The 19215-nt window shown below is 57.7% G+C and overlaps 1 protein-coding gene across 6 annotated transcripts; it reads left to right on the top strand.

Moving 5' to 3' along the window:
• The first annotated feature begins 1314 nt into the window (after positions 1 to 1314).
• On the top strand, positions 1315 to 17641 carry AP5Z1 (adaptor related protein complex 5 subunit zeta 1). 6 transcript variants are annotated; one of them, XM_003318281.7, is made up of 17 exons: positions 1360 to 1541; positions 7111 to 7248; positions 7504 to 7690; positions 9257 to 9401; positions 9631 to 9740; positions 10124 to 10292; positions 10825 to 10965; positions 11332 to 11369; positions 11439 to 11601; positions 12156 to 12334; positions 13539 to 13681; positions 14059 to 14199; positions 14776 to 14887; positions 15740 to 15837; positions 16372 to 16504; positions 16586 to 16800; positions 17028 to 17641. In XM_003318281.7, exons 1-17 carry the CDS (start codon positions 1501 to 1503, stop codon positions 17296 to 17298), a joined length of 2424 nt encoding a protein of 807 aa, XP_003318329.1. In that variant the 5' UTR covers positions 1360 to 1500; the 3' UTR covers positions 17299 to 17641. The 6 variants fall into 6 exon arrangements, with proteins under 6 accessions (XP_063671281.1, XP_003318329.1, XP_009450815.2 ...); XM_063815211.1 differs by lacking the exon at positions 7504 to 7690 and having other exon boundaries at positions 1315 to 1541; XM_009452540.5 differs by having other exon boundaries at positions 11332 to 11601.
• Positions 17642 to 19215: the final 1574 nt, after the last annotated feature.

Raw genomic sequence — 19215 nt, forward strand, 5'->3', positions numbered from 1 at the left:
TCACCATCCACCGATTCCCATCTCTTCATTCTCTGCACCAGGTGCCCTCAGACATCACTGGGCGCCCTAGGGCATCTCAAAGCCATGTTTGGAACTCCTGCAGGAAGCCCTCCCTCCTCCTCCTCCTTCCTTCCATCCAGGGGTCTTCTCGGAGCTTATCCCTTCAAGGCCTAACCTTGACCCACCCTATCTACGCAACATTGATTCCCACCCCCTACCCTGTTCCCCAGAACCTTCAGCAGTGCCTAGCGCAGCTAGGATTCAATCATCGCTTGTCCACTTAATGAATGACTCTTGGCACAAATTTTCTCGTCCTTTTCTGCCCCAGACAGACACCCCACAAACATGAAGTTACCCTTGATTTTTCCACTTTCTTCCTCCTGCCTGCAAATTCCTCAATCACAGGTCGTGCAAATCCTACCTCTAAATGGTACTGAATCTGCCTACTTTCGGGGCGACCTCCCTTCCCTGGACAACTGCACCAGCCTCCTTTCTCCCTCGGGAGCTTCCCAATCCATTATCTTCCCTGTGGCCAGAGGTCAGTTTCCCCCTGGGGTGCATTTAAGCCATAGGAAGCAGATCGCTGCCCTAGGCCCGCCCCTCCCCACCCCTTGGTCTGGACACCCTCTGGGCTCATCTTAGGCCGCAGTCGCCGAAGCCTTCCTCCTCCGGTTGGACCCCCAACCAGGTCAGGCTGTGACAGCGTTTATCATGACGCTGGCGTGTCGCCCTGTGTCCCTCGGCCGTCTGCAGGATGGCAAACTTATGGCCAGGGCCCAGCACATTTGGGCACCCAACACATCCGTTAGAATGAACAGAAACTTCCCCTCTCCGAGCCTGTGGCCTCATCTGTACAACAGAGATCGCGAGATCCCATGAATACCGTGGGGATTGAATAAGGGATTTTTTCGTTTCAAGCAGCAGGAACAGCGCGGGATGGGTGCTCAATAAATGGGAGCTCAAAAAATCCCCAAAACTGCCCAGAGCCGCGGCTATTCCTTGCAAACTGCTGGACGCTGCTGGGCTCAGCCCACAAGTGTCGGAGTTTGCATCAGATTTTCAGGTCGTACTTAGCAAGGGGACTCCCGCACGACAAAGCTGTTTACGAAACAGAAACCAGAACTGGGGCAGTGACACTTTGGGGCCAGCAATGCCCTCTTCCAAAGCCCCAGGCGCCCAATTTCCGCCGAAATGCTTTCCGGGGTCGAAGGGCGCCGGGGCTCCAGAGTGCCGAGGTTCCGGGGTCGCAAGATTCCGCAACTCCCAGGCGCCCACCCGGACCCCCGGCCGCGGCACCTACGCCCCGCCCCAGTCGCTCCACGCCAAAGCCCATTGGTCGGCAACCTGTCCCTCCTGCTCATGTGATGCGGCACGTGACGCAGCCACGTAAGGCCGCTGCGCTCACGTGATGCGGTCCCGGAAGTTGACCGGGCTGCGGAGCTTCTGGGCTGCAGCTCCTGGAGTTTTCGAGGTTCGTGCGTGTCTGGTGGCGGCGGCGTGATGTTCTCGGCAGGAGCGGAGAGTTTGCTCCACCAGGCCAGGTACGGGGGAGCTGCGGCCCCGGCCCTCCTTCCTGCATCTCTCCCTAGGGGCACACGGGGGTGGGTCTCACAGGGCAGGGGCTCGGGCGCCAGCCTTGCAGGAACCCGACTGGACTCGCCCTCGAGACTTGGGGATCGGGGAAGGCAACACGGCGGCCAGGCTTGGGGTGAGGAGGTCGGGGAGGGTCATGGTGGGTCCCCGGAGGAGGTGACACCTGAACAGAGTCTTGGTGAGTGAAAGCAAGTGGGGTGGGACCCAGTCGACAGTTTAGTCAAAGGCTTGGCGGTGAGAACTCCGCGTCTGGCAGGAAATCGGGCAGCCGGGAGATTTCAGTGCCTCACAGTCAAGAACGCAAAGTCAGAGTGTCCGGAGGCCTGCTAAGGAATAAGGCTGTGTGCCAGGCTGGGGAGCTGGAGGCCATCCGAGGGCTTTACGGAACCGTGGGAGGATTTTGTGACTTAAAAAGATCTCTCTTGCGCGGATGTATTAGCTAGGCTGAGAAATCACCCTCCAGGCTGGTTTCAGGCTGTGTCTGGACTCCCAGTAACGAGTGAGTAGCTCCTTTCTCACCAACTAATCAGTCATGGGGGAAAACAGTGTAAGCCAGGACTGAACAGACTCACGGTCCACCAAACAGGCAAAGACTTCATACTACATGTTTAAAAGAAGAAAATGCTGACCGGGCGTGGTGGCTCACGCCTGTAATCCCACCACTTTGGGAGGCCAAGGCAGGCGGATCACCTGAGGTCAGGAGTTCGAGACCAGCCTGCCCAACGTGAGGAAACCACGTCTCTACTGAAAATACAAAAAAAAAAAAAAAAAAAAAAATTAGCCGGGCGTGGTGGTGGGTGCCTGTAATCCCAGCTCCTCGGGAGGCTGAGGCAGGAGGATTGCTTGAACCTGTGAGGTGGAGGTTACAGTGAGCTGAGATGGCGCCACTGCACTCCAGGCTGGGGGACAGAGCGAAACTCCGTCTCAAAAGAAAAAAGAAAAAAAGTAAAGAAAATACAGCCAGCACTACAGCCCCTTGGTAAACGTAAACAAACTTGGTGAGGTGAGAGGCCGAAGCAGGAGAAGTGCATGAACCCAGGAGGTCGAGGGTGCAGTGAGCCAAGATCGCACCACTGGACTCCAGTCTGGGTGACAGAACGAGACTCCATGTCAAAACAAACAAGCAAACCTGGATTCAGAGCTAGACCAATTGGTGGGAAAGATTCGGGTGGTTGAAATTGCTGTGATTATAGTGAGTGAGGTCTTGAAGGCAGGTTAAGTTCTAAAGACTGAACAGGACAAAAATCTCTGATCAAAATAACCCTTAAGAGTCCACTCATTAGGAAGAGGCTTGGTGAATATGCAGCACCATCTCCCAGCAGCTCAACATAGGCAACCTTCCCTTCAATCCTGGACAGATATGTCATTCATGTGAATGTGGGGACTATATGAAAATGAAAAATACTGGCATCTCAGCATGTAACATGTTAATCCCAAGGTCCTTGCCAAGAGACAAGGAAAAACACCCACTGAGAACTTCATTCCCAGTCACATTCTGCTCAAGGTCATAAACTTGTGACATGAAAGACAAAAGGAAGAGCCCTCACTATTTATTTATTTATTTATTTATTTATTTTTATTAGAGTCTTTTTTCAGACAGAGTCTCCCTCTGTCACCCAGGCTGGAGTACAGTGGCGCAATCTCAGTTCACTGCAACCTCCGCCTCCTGGGTTCAAGCAATTCTCCTGCCTCAGCCTCCCAAGTAGCTGGGATTACAGGTGCCCGCCACCACACCCGGCTGATTTTTTGTATCTTTAGTAGAGATGGGATTTCACCACATTGTCCAGGCTGGTCTCGAATTCCTGACCTCAGGTGATCCGCCTGACTCGGCCCCTCGAAGTGCCGGGATTACAGGCGTGAGCCACCATACCCGGCTGAGCCCTCACTATTTAGATACCTGTTTCTCTGCCTCCCTGGCTCGGGTGGGCAGCCGTTTTTGAGGACAGAGTGTGGTTGAATTTCCCTATGTAACATACATGAGTTCTGCAGTTGCCCTCTGTTAGGGTTTCAAGAAGGCTAATCTATTAGGGCTTACCGGTTTTCACAATATTCTTAAGCCTGTGATTTCTGATGATATTTTAAAATAAATGACTGTAGTTTGAGGGTTAAGGTTTGGAGCCGGCCAGGCGCAGTGACTGGCCCACGCCTGTAATCCGAACACTTTGGGAGGCCGAGTTAGGAGGATCGCTTGAGGCTAGGACTTTGAGACCAGCCTGGACAACATAGCGAGACCCGTCTCTACAAAACAGAATTTTAAAAAAACTTAGCCAGGTGTGGTGGCACGTACCCGTAGTCACAGCTACTCAGGAGGCTGAGGCAGGAGGATCACTTGAGCCAAGGAGGTTGAGGCTGTGGTAAGCTATGATGGTGCCACTGCACTCCAGCTCAGGTGACAGAGGGAGACCCTGTCTCCAAAGAAAGCCAAAAAGATTTGGAGTGAACTTTAGTTTCTCTCTAAATGTGTCAGAGATACGGAAAGCAAGGGTGGAAAAAGTGATCAAAGATAGCTCTGTAAGCTGAAGGATAAATGGAGAGAGCGGGAAGCGAGTAAAGGATGGGAGCATGGAGGGGTGCCCCGCAAGGTTGGGGATTTCCAGGAGGAAGAGCCTCAGCCCACTAGCTCGGGAGCTAGTGGGGCATGTTTCAGGCACAGGGTCTGTGCGAAGGGACAGAAGCAAGAGAAACAGGACATGGAGTCTGGAGAAGGAAGGCAGGGCCGGGGTCTTGTAGGCAGCGTTAGGGTCTGTAGGAGTTTGGATTTGAAAGCAGTGGGGAGCTATTGAAGGGTTTGGGTGGGTTGGATTTTAGAGAGAAGCTTGAGACTTGGAGGATATGCTGAAGGGAATTAAATCGGGATGAGGGGTTCCACCTTTCTGGGAAAGATTTTCCGTTGTGTGTATATATGTATATGTGTGTATATATAATTTATATATAACATTTTATATATTATGTATTACATATATATTTAGTACATATATAATATATATAATTATATATTATATATTATATAATTATATATTATATATATAATATAATCAAAAAAAGAAAAAAAATTCACTGGGCTTAGTGTAGTCCCAGCTACTTGAAAGGCTGAGGTGGGAGAACTGCTTGAGCTAGAAGATCAGGCTGCAGTGAGCTGAGATTATGCCACTGCACTCCAGCCTGGGTGACAGCGTGTAAGACTCTATCTCAAAAAATATATAGATAGATAGATAGATATAAAAATATATTTTTATATGTAATATATATAAAATATATATTATATACATTTTTGAGATAGAGCATATTATATATAACATGTTATATATAACATAACTATATATAACATATATTATATATAACATAACATATATAACATAATATATAACATATAACATATATATTAGATATAACGTATATAACGTTAGAAATAATGTATATATACATTATATATAATAATATATAACGTATATAACATGTTATGTCATATGTCATATATAACATGTTATATATCATACATGTTATAGATCACATACAACACGTTATATATCATATGTAACACATGTTATATATCATATAACACGTTATATATCACATATAACATGTTATATATCATATATAACGTGTTATATATCACATATAACATGTTATATGTGATATATAACACGTGTTATATATCATATATAACACGTGTTATATCGTATATAACACGTGTTATATCGTATATAACACGTGTTATATACGATATATAACATGTTATATATCGTATATAACATTATTATATCATATATGACATAACATATCATATATAACATATATAACTATATATAACATATATATTATATTATATATATATATTTTTTGAAGTAGAGTCTTACTCTGTCACCCAGGCTGGAGTGCAGTGGCACAATCTCAGCTCACTGCAGCCTGATCTTCCAGCTCAAGCAGTTCTCCCACCTCAGCTTTTCAAGTGGCTGGGACTACACCATGCCCAGTGAATTTTTTTTATTTTTATTTTTGTTTGTTTTTGAGACGGAGTTTTGCTCTTGTTGCCCAAGCTGGGGTGCAATGGCATGATCTCAGCTCACTGCAACCTCCTCCTCCCGGGTTCAAGTGATTCTCCTGCCTCAGCCTCCTGAGTAGCTGGGATTACAGGCTTGTGCCACCACGCCCAGCTATTTTTTTTGTATTTTTAGTAGAAACGGGGTTTCTCCATGTTAGCCAGCTGGTCTTGAACTCCTGACCTCAGGTGATCAGCCCGCCTCGGCCTCCCAAAATGCTAGGATTACAGGTGTGAGCCACCGTGCGCGGCCGAATTTTTTAAATTCTTTTGTAGAGATGGGGTCTCACTGTTTTGCCCAGGATGGTCTCAGACATCTGGGCTCAACTCATCTTCCCACCTCAGCGTCCCAAAGTGCTGGGATTACAGGTGGCCTGGGGAGGGCACAGCCACGTAGGGGGCCCTTCTCAGGGAGTCCCCAGAGTCCCCTGGCACAGCAGCCCCTTTGCGCATTATTGGTTCTTTCTTTTAGACTGGGATAGAAACCTAAAAACAGGCTTCCATTTGGAACTTTATTCAGTATCTTACCTGTGGCTTACTAGGGAGATTTTAAAATTAAGCCAATTAGTTATTCGAGTAAAAAAACATAATGGGCTTACCTTAAATATGTGATGACATTTGTTCTTTAATATATAAGATTTTATTCTCAGGCCAGGCGTGGTGGCTCACGCTTGTCATCCCAGCACTTTGGGAGGCCGAGGTGGGCGGATCATGAGGTCAGGAGTTTGAGACCAGCCTGGCCAACATGGTGAAACCCCGTCTCTACTAAAAATGCAAAAATTAGCCGGGCGTAGGCCAGGCGCGGTGGCTCACGCCTGTAATCCCAGCACTTTGGGAGGCCGAGGTGGGCAGATCACGATGTCAGGAGATCAAGACCATCCTGGCCAACATGGTGAAACCCTGTGTTTACTAAAAAATACAAAAAAATTAGCCGGGTGTGGTGGTGGGTGCCTGTAATCCCAGCTACTCGGAGGCAGGAGAATTGCTTGAACCCCGGAGGCGAAGGTTGCAGTGACCCGAGATCATGACACTATACTCCAGCCCGGGTGACAGAGCAAGACTCCATCTCAGGGAAAAAAAAAATTTATTCTTGTTCCCATAAGCAAAAGGCTCATTGAAGACATCTTTTGAAAGGCACCTTATTCTAGAGTAAATTTCCTACTCTTGAATGAGACCCCTAAAAAGAATCGGTTTTAGTCCTTCTGCCCTGGGAACAAGAAAATCTAAGTGCGTGGGGCCTCTGTGAGTGAGATTCATCATAGTGCCCTGCAGCGATGGATCGGGAAATCCCAGGGTGAGAGGAACCAGCTCAGGGAATCAGCGAATTTATCTCGAGAGCCATGAGCCGTGGAACCGTGTTCCTCCACACACTCGGCTTCTCTTTTCTAAAGAGGGATTTTCCCTGCTCCAAGGGTTATCCTTTTTTTGGTTCCGAGCAGCGAGTGCTTCTGGGTCGTGAAGTCCTCTTCTTTGTTTAGGGAGATCCAGGACGAGGAGCTGAAGAAGTTCTGTTCCCGGATCTGTAAACTGCTGCAGGCGGAGGACTTGGGGCCGGACACCCTCGACTCCCTGCAGAGGCTCTTCCTCATCATCTCAGCCACGAAGTACAGCCGGAGGTGAGTGTGGCGACGGCTCAGGCCAGCTCCTCACACAGCAGCCCCAGGAGAACCCAGCCCACGCCCAGCAGGTCACTGCAGATGCTCCTTGGGGGTTGAGTCATTTGTCCACTTAAACCAGTGCTGAAGGTCCATCCTCATGTAAAATGCTCTGTCCACTGGCCCAAGGGTGCCCGGCCAGGTGCTCTGGGGCGCCGGGTGCTCCTGCCACGGTCGTGACGTGTTACCGCCCACCACGGGCATCTCGCCTTCCAGGCTGGAGAAGACATGCGTAGACCTGCTGCAGGCCACCCTCGGCCTGCCTGCATGCCCCGAACAGCTCCAGGTGCTTTGTGCCGCCATCCTGCGAGAGATGTCCCCCTCTGACAGCCTCAGCCTGGCCTGGGACCACACGCAGAACAGCCGGCAGCTGAGCCTGGCGGCCTCCGTTCTCTTGGCCCAGGTAGCGCAGCAGTCACCACCCCAGTTGGCACCGGATGGCTGCTTCCCAAGGAACAGGGGAGACAGGAAGCAGGGGCGCCAGAGCTGGCAGGTGGCTGCTTGTTCTAGACGCATCTCGGTGCTGAGTGCCTGGCACACTTGAGGCTGGGGCATGCCCTGTTGACTGGAACGGGGTCCCATGCCCAGCAGGCCCACGTGGTATGTTGGTGCTCAGGAGAGGTGGTGGAGTTTGGTTTCTCAGACAGAGCCTTGAGACAGCGAGTCAGTGGAGGCTGGGCCTCCAGACCTTCTTTTTGGGGTTTTTGTTTTGTTTTGTTTTTTAGAAACAGGGTCTCACTCTGCTGTCCAGTCTAGAGTGCCATGGAGTGATCAAAGCTCACTGCAGCCTCGACCTCCCTGGCTCAAGCAGTCCTCCCACCTCAGCCTCCTGAGTAGCTGGGATTACAGGCATCCATCACCACACCCAGTTAATGTTTGTATTTTTTTGTAGGGACCCGGGGTCTCACTATGTTGCTCAGGCTGGTCTCAAACTTCTGGGCTCAAGCAATCCACCCTCCTTGGCCAGGAGTTTTTGCGAAGTCCATGTCCTCCCTCCCTCTGTGTCGGGAGCAGGCCTGGGCACTCAGCGTGGGGATCCAGGGGTTCACAGGCTGCCTTTGTGTGAGAGAAGCTGCTATCTCTGCTCATGGGTTGCCCCGGGGTGCAGAGTCTGCAGGAAGGTTGCGATGGAGCTGGGGTTTTCCCTACGTTCCCAGTCTGCAGTGTCATGAGCTGCCTCCTATGCTGGGGTGCAGCCTGCGGTTGCTTTAGTTCTGTGTGGGCAAGAGCTTGTGGGCCCTGGCGTACTCAGGGCGTTGTACTTCATCACTGGGGTCATCCTGGTTGGTGCCCAGCCCCCTCACCTCACAGACCTCCTGCAGGCCACCTCCAGGCCTCCGAGATGACCCCGGTAATGCTGTGGTAGCTCCTGGCCTTTGGAACAAGATGACTCCGGCTCTTCTTGTTTGTTTCACCCGCCCTTCTCCTCAAGCAACTCATTTTTTTCAGTGGAAGATGATCTTGCAGAACTGCTGCCAGGCGCCAGCGGTGCACCCCCCACCCGGCACGTGGCCTCCCAGCCACCCAGCCGCCCTCCTCCCTGCCCTGACGACCCTGCCCCTGTGCTGGGTGTCTCTGGTGCTGCTCAGATGTTTCAGCACCTGGGTGTGCGAAGTGAGGTGGGTGGTTTAAAGACTGGGATCCACACTGGAGGCCCCGCAGGACGAGATGTCCTGTGGCTGCGGCCAGGCCCATGGTGGCCGCCAGTGTGTTTTTAGCATTGACTCAGTCGTGCCCTCACCCAGGCCCCCTCCAGCCTCAGCGATGCAGCTCCCAGGGAAAGAGGCTGGAGGCGGAGCAGGCACCTTGTGACCTGGGGTGGGCCTGGGCACGACATCCTCCCTGCCACCTGCTAGGCTGGGGTCTCAGCAACCGACGCTTCTCAGGAGTGTCACACAGACTTCCGAAATGGGGGAGCTGGTCTCTGGCACAGGCCAGTACCCCAGCGTTTGCCCTGTTTGATTTCAAGGGTGACAGAAACGAGGAGGTCAGAGCCGTGGGCCAGGGCGTGCTGCGAGCGCTGGAGAGCCGGCAGCCTGAGGGACCCAGCCTCAGACACCTCCTCCCCGTCATGGCCAAGGTCGTGGTCCTCAGCCCGGGCACCCTCCAGGAGGGTACGTGGGGCCCCTCCCAAGAGGCTGTTGGGGGGTCTGCCTTCCCAGGTCCTTCCCTGAGGGCCCATGGTGGGTTGGGAGTGTGGGGGGCGGGTGGGGGACACGGGGAGGCCCGAGGGCTTGGGACGCTGCAGGATTCTGTTTTCTGAGAAAAATCGGCCAGCATCCCAACAACCCGGGCATCCGTAGGATTTAACCTCACCTCCCCATGCCACCCCACCCACTGCAGACCAGGCCACCCTGCTCAGCAAGCGGCTGGTCGACTGGCTGCGCTACGCCAGCCTCCAGCAAGGGCTCCCGCACTCCGGCAGCTTCTTCTCCACGCCCAGGGCCCGGCAGGTGAGGCTGGGACTGTTCTGGAACCATGGGGAACAGAGTCACAGACAACCCCTCCCCGAGAGCTCCTGCGCCCACAGGGGCGAGGCCTGCTGTCGTTCCACAGGGTCCAGGGGCTTGGGTCAGGCAGGGCCACAGCCCCCTGACGCGTGTGGCTCTGGGGGTCTGTGCGTGGGTTCATTCCCAGGGCCTGCGGAGCAGGGTGTGCGATGCGCGTCTGCCCGGGGGTCAGGTGGGGATGGTGTTTTTGCATCACACAGGGCGGGCCGCTGCCCGGGCTCATGTTCAGGCAGCTTCTCCTCCACCTCCTGAGGAGCTTGTGCTAAAGGTTGGCGTTTTTCCCGGCCTCGGCCCCCTCCGCCCACTCCTGCCTGTCCTTCCCACAGCCGGGCCCCATCACCGAGGTGGACGGGGCAGTAGCCACAGACTTCTTCACGGTGCTCTCCACCGGCCACCGCTTCACAGAAGACCAGTGGCTGAACGTGCAGGCCTTCTCCATGCTGCGGGCGTGGCTGCTGCACAGCGGCCCCGAGGGCCCAGGCACCCTGGACACAGGTGTGCGGGGCGGGGGGATGACGTCAGGGGTGGGAGGTGGGCACACTATGGGTTGGTCGCAGGGGGACACGGGCGGAGGTGGGGGGACTCAGGTGTGCCCAGGATGCAGCAGAGGTCAGGAGTGGGCAGCGCAGCCTGCTGACCTGGAGCTAGGCTGAGAGCACTCCCTGGCCAGCATCTTTGGGGTCCAGGGTCAGCACCGGGGATCCTCTGGACACCCCGTGACCCTCATGCAATGTGCAGATGTGAGAGCTGCCACTTAAGGCAGGCACCCTTAAGGTTGTTGGAGTGACGCCACTGAGCTCCTCCCGGCTGCTCTGTGGACTTGTTGGGGAAGAAGCCTCAGCCACCCTGAAGGGCGGCCGTGATGGGGAAGCTGCCGGGTGGGTGGACGTCCTGAGACAGTGACGCCTCACGCCTCCCGGGAGGGGCTGCGGCCTGTGCTCTCCTCCTGCCCTTCCAAGCAGGGCAGCAGGCATGTCCCAGCCGGGGAGCCACACGTCAGCCTGCTGAGAGTTCCCACCTCCCGCAGATGACAGGTCAGAGCAGGAGGGCTCCACTCTGTCGGTGATCTCCGCCACCTCCTCTGCCGGCCGCCTGCTGCCGCCCCGGGAGCGGCTTCGGGAGGTGGCCTTCGAGTACTGCCAGCGCCTCATTGAGCAAAGTAACCGACGTGAGTCCCCCACCCAGGGCACTGGCCTCCCCAGGGCTCGACCCACCTGCTCTGCAAGGCGACCTGAGGCCAGCACAGCTTCCCTGAGCTGCTGCTCCACAGAGGGGGTCCCTGGGTAGCCGGTTTGGAGCAGGGGCATTTTTGCTTCTGGGGTCAGCCCCAAGTGTTCTTCAGGCTCCACCCCAGCCCCCAGCCCGGCCCTGTCCCGCCTGGGCCCCTCGCCTCAGTCCCACTCAAGTCCTCCTGGGGGCCTGTCCCACCCCCCTGCTCCCGGTCCTGCCTGGAGCTTCCAGAGCACAAGCTGCCCCCTCATTGGGCCACTCCAAGGCTGAGACAGAGCCGGCTGACTTTTTCCCCTCCTTCCAGGAGCCCTGAGGAAGGGGGACTCCGACCTGCAGAAAGCTGTAAGTGGCTGGGGACCAGGGGATGGGAGGCAGCGACTCGGCCCATTTGATGTGGTCCACGTCCCGCAGTGCCTGGTGGAGGCTGTGCTGGTGCTGGACGTGCTGTGCCGGCAGGACCCGTCCTTCCTGTACCGAAGTCTCTCCTGCCTGAAGGCCCTGCACGGGCGGGTGCGCGGGGACCCGGCCTCTGTGCGGGTGCTGCTGCCCCTCGCCCACTTCTTCCTGAGCCACGGTGAGCCCAGGGTGGGGTGGCACTGACTCGGGGCTCTGCTTCTGCCTTTAGTTTTAGGATGGAATTTCTTCTTCCCTTTTTTTTTTCTTGATTGAATAGAGACAGGGGTCTTGCTGTGTTGCCCAGGCTGGTCTGGAACTCGTGGCCTCAAGCGATCCTCCTGCCTTGGCCTCCCAAAGTGCTGGGATTACGGGCATGAGCCACCATGCCCAGCTCATATTTCTTTTTGATGGATTGCTGTGCCAGATGTTGGTAATTTTTAAACTTTTAAATAGAGAAATAAACTCTTTTTGCTGTGTCCCTAGCCCAGGAAACCTGAAAGTCTAGGAACCAGCACCTTCCAAAGAATGTGCCATAGTTTGTGTGACTCACGAGCTGTCCATGTCCCTGGGCGAGGGAGACCAAGTGCCGCTTCCCCAGCGTCCCAGCGTAGGACGCCTCGGAGCCCTTGGTGTCCTGGAGAGCAGGCCTGAGACTCAGGGCCCCTAACCAGTCACAGAAGCACAGCCAGGACGAGGTCAAGACGTGTGCCCTGGCGGGCCCTGGTCTTGCAGGGGAGGCAGCTGCAGTGGACTCGGAAGCCGTCTACCAGCACCTGTTCACCAGGATCCCGGTGGAGCAGTTCCACAGCCCCATGCTGGCCTTTGAATTCATCCAGTTCTGCAGGGACAACCTCCACCTGTTCAGCGGGCACCTCAGCACCCTCAGATTGAGCTTCCCCAACCTCTTTAAGGTATATTTGGGCATCCCTGGGTGCCAGGGCAGGGGCATGGTAAGTCCCTGGGGCTCCTCCCCTCTTTCCAGTGGGGTTCAGGGCGAGTCCTGGCTGAGCATAGAGCCCTGTGAGTCCCGGGCCTGGAATGCGGTGTGCAGGGTGAGATGGGGATCTGGGGTGTCCCTGCAGCGTCACGTGATCGACGGTGCTGTCCAAGAACTCCCTTGTGGGTGTTTTGGAGAGGGGGGCGTGACACAAGACGGTGAGTTTGTTCTCACAGCACTGGGGCAGGGCTGCCGCCTGGTAGGATCCCTCCCCCGGGAGCCCTGCCTGGTGCCTTGGGCACTTGGGTGCCATTTGCCTTTTTTTTTTCTTTTGAGATAGATCTCACTCCTGTCACCTAGGCTGGAGTGCAGTGGCGCAATCTCAGCTCACTGCAACCCCCGCCTCCTGGGTTCAAGCGATTCTCTTGCGTTAGCCACCTGAGTAGTTGAGATTACAGGCGCCCACCACCATGTCCAGCTAATTTTTGGTATTTTTAGTAGAGATGGGGTTTCGACATGTTGGCCAGGCTGTTCTCGAACTCCTGACCTCAGATGATCCTCCCGCCTTGACCTCCCAAAGTGCTGGGATTACAGGCATGAGCCACCGCACCCGGCCTGGTGCCATTTGCTTTTGAAGTGTCTTTTGCAGCCTCGCCTCGCTGTAAGGTCTTTTCAACTGAGGTGGGGAATCCTCTTTCTGGAGAAAAACCAGGACAGTGGAAAATTATTGACCTGTTGGTACAAAAGTAGATACAGGCTGGGGGCAGTGGCTCACACCTGTAATCCCAGCACCTCGGGAGGCCAAGGCGGGAGGATCTTGAGGCCAGGAGTTCAAGACCAGCCTGGGCAACACAGGGAGACCTCTTATCTACAAAAAGTAAACAGCCTCACATGGTGGTGTGTGCCTGTAGTCTCAGCTGCTCAGGAGGCTGAGGTGGGAGGATAACTTGAGCCTGGGAGGTTGAGGTTGCAGTGAGCTATGATTGCACCACTGCACTCCAGCCTGGGCGACAAAGCAAGACCCTGTCTCAAAAAAATAAAAAGCGGGAGGAGGCAAATGTAGAAGCCCTCCTGGGGACTGCAGGTCTGGGACAGCTGTGGGGCCCTAGCTGGCTGCTCCCTCTGCCGCCTGCTCCACAGCTCCGAGCTGTGTCCGAACCGCTGTGCTGTGCCCACAGTTCCTGGCCTGGAACAGCCCACCCCTCACCTCCGAGTTTGTGGCACTCCTCCCGGCCCTGGTGGACGCTGGCACAGCCCTGGAGATGCTGCACGCGCTGCTGGACCTGCCCTGCTTGACGGCGGTGCTGGACCTGCAGCTCAGGTGGGCCCCTCACCCTCTGCCAGCGCTGCGTCTCCCAGCCAGCTGGTTCCACACACTGGGCCCCCTCCTCGCTGCTCCTGACCCCTACACCGGGGACCCTCCTTCCTCCCCCCCCAACACCTGACCAGTCCTCCCCTGCAAAGCCACCTCTAGGACAGAGTGTGTCTGTCACCCTTGGCCACTCGCCCAGGGCAGCCCCTGCACCCTGGAGTGCCTCACCCGTCTTCACGCCCAGGCCTGGAGCCTCCCATGCCAAGCCCTTCCCGGCACCCAAGGTGCTGTGATATTAGGGACACCTGCCGTGTGTCTCCCTGATGGGGATGCCCTTGAGTGCAGGGGCTGCATCCCAGCCTGGCCTTGGGCGTCTGTCCACGCAGGTCAGCACCGGCTGCATCCGAGAGGCCACTCTGGGACACCTCTCTCAGGGCCCCCAGCTGCCTGGAGGCCTTCCGGGACCCGCAGTTCCAGGGTCTTTTCCAATACCTGCTGCGCCCCAAGGCCAGTGGCACCACTGAGAGGTACGGGGCCCTAGGGCCAGGGGGCCACCAGTGGCTCAGAGAGCCAGGCCACAGCCACTGGGGTGGGGCTCGCTGCTCAGCCCTAGGCTGAGGCCAGGGTGCTTTGTGTCCCAGACAAGGCTGCGTCCCCGCCCTGGGGAGCAACTGTCATCACCATTATAGAGGCCCTGCTTCTGTACCACGGGTCTGCCGGGGGCGGGGCCTGGTCTCAGCTCTCTCTGCTGCCCACATCAACCCTCATAAGCTTGGGGGTCCGCCCTGTGGGTGCTCCATTTTGCAGATGGACAAACCGAGCCTGAGCCCAGGAAGCAGGAGGCCTGGGACTGGCCACAGGCCTCCTGCCCTCAGCCCACGCCAGCCTTTGTCCCCATGGCTTTACTGTCCCGGGTGTGCTGACGCCAGGGGTCTCCCCAAACCCAGGGGAGCAGGAGGTCCCAAGAGGCGATGAGTGAGGATGGGAGCGGGCTCAGCTGTGCGAGAGGGAGCAGTGGCGACGTGGCCCCGGTGCCTGGCCCTGGCCTGCAGTCACCAGGTCGGGGAGCGGGCGGCACTCAAACGGCCACACTGTGTTCTCAGGTTGGCGCCACTCCACCAGCTGCTACAGCCCATGGCCGGCTGTGCCCGCGTGGCCCAGTGTGCCCAGGCCGTGCCCACGCTGCTGCAGGCATTCTTCTCAGCAGTGACCCAGGTGAGCTCGCCGCCTAGGGCCCCCCATTCCCACGGGCCTCACAACCAAGGGGCAGGCCAGAGCCAGCGCTGTGGGGCCCTCCTGAGCTCTGCAGAAGGCTGCTCCCACCACACCCACCATCCATGGCCACTGTGAGGGTTAGGGAGGCACATGCCACAGCCCCGGCAGGCCCCATCCCCTGTCCCGTCCCCTTTATTCCAGCAGGCCCCGTTCCCCATGCCCTGTCCCCCATCCCCCTTCATCCCGGCAGGTCCTGTCTCCCATCCCAGCAGGCTCCATCCCCCTGCCCCAGCAGGCCCTGTCTTCCATCCCCAGGACAGGGCAAGTGAGTGGCCTGGGCTCTGGCGGCACAGCTGGGGCCGGAGCAGTTTGTCCCCCTGCTGCCCCTGATAATTCAGCATCCCCATCTGAGGCCAAAATAAAGGCTCCCACAGGCTGGTGCCCCCCATCTCCCCCATTGCTGCTTCCCACCTCGGGGAGCTCTACAAGCCAGTGCAGGAGAGCCTGGGAGGTGGGGAGGCCGGCAGGGGGCTGGGCACAGGGCTGGGCGTTGCCTGGGCGCACCCTTGGCCAAACAAGACGTGTGCCTGGCCTTGCAGAGCGGGAGTTGGCAGAGGAGCCGTGGAACAGAAGCGACACCTCTGCCGGGGGCACTTGGGTCGGCCCAGGGCTTCCCTCCCTGTGCCTGGATGCTGCCAGCTGAGTCTCTGTGTCCCTGGGGGTTGGGGAAGGCAGTGGACGAGGAGTCTCCAGCCCCTCAGCTGCCCCCCAGCCCTCACCATGGCTTCACCCCCAACCTTAGGGCCTGCAGTGGGGGTGGGGCTGAGCCTGTTTCCCACTCCTGACCCCCAGGTGGCTGACGGGTCCCTGATCAACCAGCTGGCGCTGCTGCTCCTGGGCAGGAGCGACTCGCTCTACCCGGCCCCAGGGTACGCTGCCGGTGTGCACAGGTAGGTCCCTCCTGCCACAGCCCTGGGCGGGTGCCTCCTGGACCCCTCCCCCTCTCCCCTCCCCTTCAGTGGCTTCGGCACCACCCCTTGCTGGGCCCTCAGCAGCCTCAGACCCTGCCACCCCCACCCACAGCCCCACACCCAGCCCCAGGCACTTCCTCTCTGCCTCTCAAGAACATTCCCCTGTCCTTCCTTCTGCCGAGCGTGTCCTCTTCAGGGTTAGCTCAGGTCCCTCTTCCACGTCCTGTCCCCTGGGGTCCTTCTCTCCAAAGGCCTGATGCATGCAGGCCCATCCTGGTTCCACTCTGAGCCCGGGCCTTAGGCCAGCGCTGGTGCCAGCCTTCTCCCCAGTGAGGAGGACAGTTTCTCTAGGGCTGGCAGTCGTCTGTGTCCCTCTATCGGAGGGTGCAGCATACACCTACCACTCAGACGCTTCCCGGGTCCCTCCAGGCCCTTGGCCTGAATGGGGTGGCCAGGATGGGGATGGGGTCAGAGGTCTGCACAGAGCAGGCGTGGACCCGGCTTTCTGCGCAGTGTGCTGAGTTCTCAGTTCCTGGCCCTGTGTACGCTGAAACCCTCCCTGGTGGTGGAGCTGGCAAGAGACCTGCTGGAGTTCCTGGGCAGCGTGAATGGTCTCTGCAGCAGGGCGAGCCTCGTCACCAGCGTGGTAAGGCGGGCGCTGGCCTCCCCCAGCCGCTCCTGACCGAGGAAGCCTGGGTGGGGGCTGAATCTCTGTCCCCGGGCCTAGGTGTGGGCCATCGGCGAGTACCTGTCGGTGACCTACGATCGGAGGTGCACCGTGGAGCAGATCAACAAGTTCTTCGAAGCCCTGGAGGCCCTGCTATTCGAGGTCACCCAGTGCCGCCCCTCTGCTGCCCTGCCCAGGTGTCCCCCCCAGGTGGTCACCGTGCTGATGACCACGCTGACGAAGCTGGCCTCCCGGAGCCAAGATCTGATCCCCAGGTGCCTGGTCAGGGAGGGAGCGAAGCCTTCTGGCTCCTGGGGAAGAGAGGTGGCTTCTGAGGTCTTCCCATCCAGGTGTTGTGAAATGGTCGCAGCAGCGCAGGTCCTGGGTGGGCCCTGCTGAGCTAAAGCCACTCTGCTGGGCGCTTCAGGCCTGGCCCCTCCACACAGACCCCTGTCCTGGGAGGGGAGCATCTGCAGCTGACGGAGGGACCTTCTTTCCCCAGGGCCTCTTTATTGCTGTCAAAGATGAGGACCCTGGCTCACAGTCCAGCCACCAGCTCCACGCACAGCGAGGAGGGCGCAGAAGCCATCCGTACCCGGGCCACAGAGCTGCTGACCCTGCTGAAGATGCCCAGCGTGGCCCAGTTTGTGCTCACACCCAGCACGGAGGTGTGCAGCCCCCGCTATCACCGCGATGCCAACACGGCCCTGCCCCTGGCCCTGCGCACGGTCAGCCGGCTGGTGGAGAGGGAGGCCGGCTTCATGCCAGGGTGAAGGGACAGTGGCCAGGGACTTCGGTGCAGATTAAGAGCCTGGGGCGGCCAGCTTGCTACTGAGGCCAGGCTGATAGGAGCTCAGGAGGCAAGGCCCACGGTGGGCTTGGCACCCTCAGAGACACGCGGGGCTGGCCCCCCTGCTCACCCTCTGGGCTTTGTCTCCGAGCCTTTTGCTCCCAGGCAACACTGAGCTGAGCTGAGGGGAACCATGGAGCAGCTCTGATTGGAGGCTTGAGGCCCTGTGGCTGGGTGGAGGCTGCTGGGTCTGTTTCCTAGTCTTTTGTTTTTGGACAGTTGATGGGCAAGAAGAGCTGCAGTAAAAGTAAATCTCCTTTAATAAGCGTCTGTGTGAAGAGTGCGCGATCAGTTCCGTTACCTGCCCTGCACCCTGGGGAGAGGACCAGGGATGGGAACCCCTGGCAGCTGCTGCCAGTCCTGGAGGCTCAGCCCGGCGTGCCACTGCTGCTACAGAAACCAGGTCATTTGTGCACAGCCCAGAAGGCAGCAGCGCGAGTTCCCGGGTGTGGTCACCGCTCTGGGTGGTGCGCTTGTCAGTGCCCCTTTTGATGCCCTTGAATAGCCTGAAGATGAAGGGGACCGGGGGAGGGTTGCAAGCGCCATCGCCTATGCAGGCTGCGGCCTCTGGCCATTCGGAGGGAAGGCCCCAGGGAGCCACCTGCGCCACCTGAGTGGAGCTCAGAACACTGGATTCGCGCGAAGGGGAGGTGTTTGAGCGTGCTGCCCCAGCCCCGCCACCTTCCTGGGCCCTGTGGTCCCACCCGCCGGACTACCAAGGCACAGCTGCGTCCCACGTTCCGCCCGGTGCCTGGGACGGGCTCAGCCGCCAGGGGGCGCCGCCGCCCCGAAAGCCTCACGCCCCGCCCCCAGGCTCAAACTCTCCCCCTCCCCACTCTGGCTCCGCCCCCGGCCCACTCTTTTGCTGTGGCCCCGCCCACCTCCCCTCCGGCCTCGGCCCCGCCCCCAATCCCCCATAGCTCCGCGGCTAAGAAACCACACGCTGAAGGCGACTGCAGGGTCCTGCCCCTTGCCCAGCCTCAGGACTATGGAGGGGGCGAGTGACGCGCAAGGAACGGAGCAGGGGACACCGTGTGGGCTCAGGAGCTCCCCAGATGCCCGAGCCGAACCGCGGGGTCCTCACCGCCAGGTTCCAGCCCAGGAAGCGCTCGCCTGCCCCACAGCCTGGGCCTTGGGTCGCGTTCCGAGCTCCAGGACGGGTGGTGTCCCCCGCGGCCTGCGATGACAGCCCAGGGCCGCTGAGCCGGGGCCGCAGGAAAGGCTGGCGCTTCCGTCGGCAGCACTGTGTTTGTGTTTCCACGTGGAAACAGCAGCGCACGTGTAGAACTGTGCATACCAAGGCGTGCGTGCACACGTGCATGCCAGTGCGCGGGTCTTGGGATCACTTCCCAGTGCGGTGCACGACCCCGCCTGCAGCAGGGGGTGTGGGGGCGCTGCTGGGCTCATCCTGAAGCTCAGAGAGCGCGGGGCTGCCCCTAGCCTCGGAATGAGTCTCCCACTGAGTCCGCAGCTCCCCTCCTGCCCTGGGGCGGGGCTTCCCTGACCTGAAGGCGTCGGGGGTGTCCTGGCTCCCAGCTCCCAGGCACTCGTGGGGCCACCGCCCAGGCCAGCTGGTGCTAAGTCCGCAGCCCGTGCAGCTGCGCCAGGCTTAGGACTGGGAGTGTGACTTGAAGGGCCGTCCCGCTCATCCAAGTGACAAGAAGGAGCTCATGGCCACAGGGCCTCGGAGGGCATGACCCCAGCCCAGGCATGACCCCAGCAACCTTCAGGTGGCCTCCAGGAGGCAGCTGGGAAAAGGGCAAAGCTCACCAGCTCTCAACTTTTTTTTTAAATAAACTTTGAAATTTTAGAATAGTTTCAGATTTACAGAAAAGATGAT

This window comes from Pan troglodytes, chromosome 6 (genome assembly GCF_028858775.2).
Source record: "Pan troglodytes isolate AG18354 chromosome 6, NHGRI_mPanTro3-v2.0_pri, whole genome shotgun sequence".
NCBI classification, from domain to species: Eukaryota; Metazoa; Chordata; class Mammalia; order Primates; family Hominidae; genus Pan; species Pan troglodytes.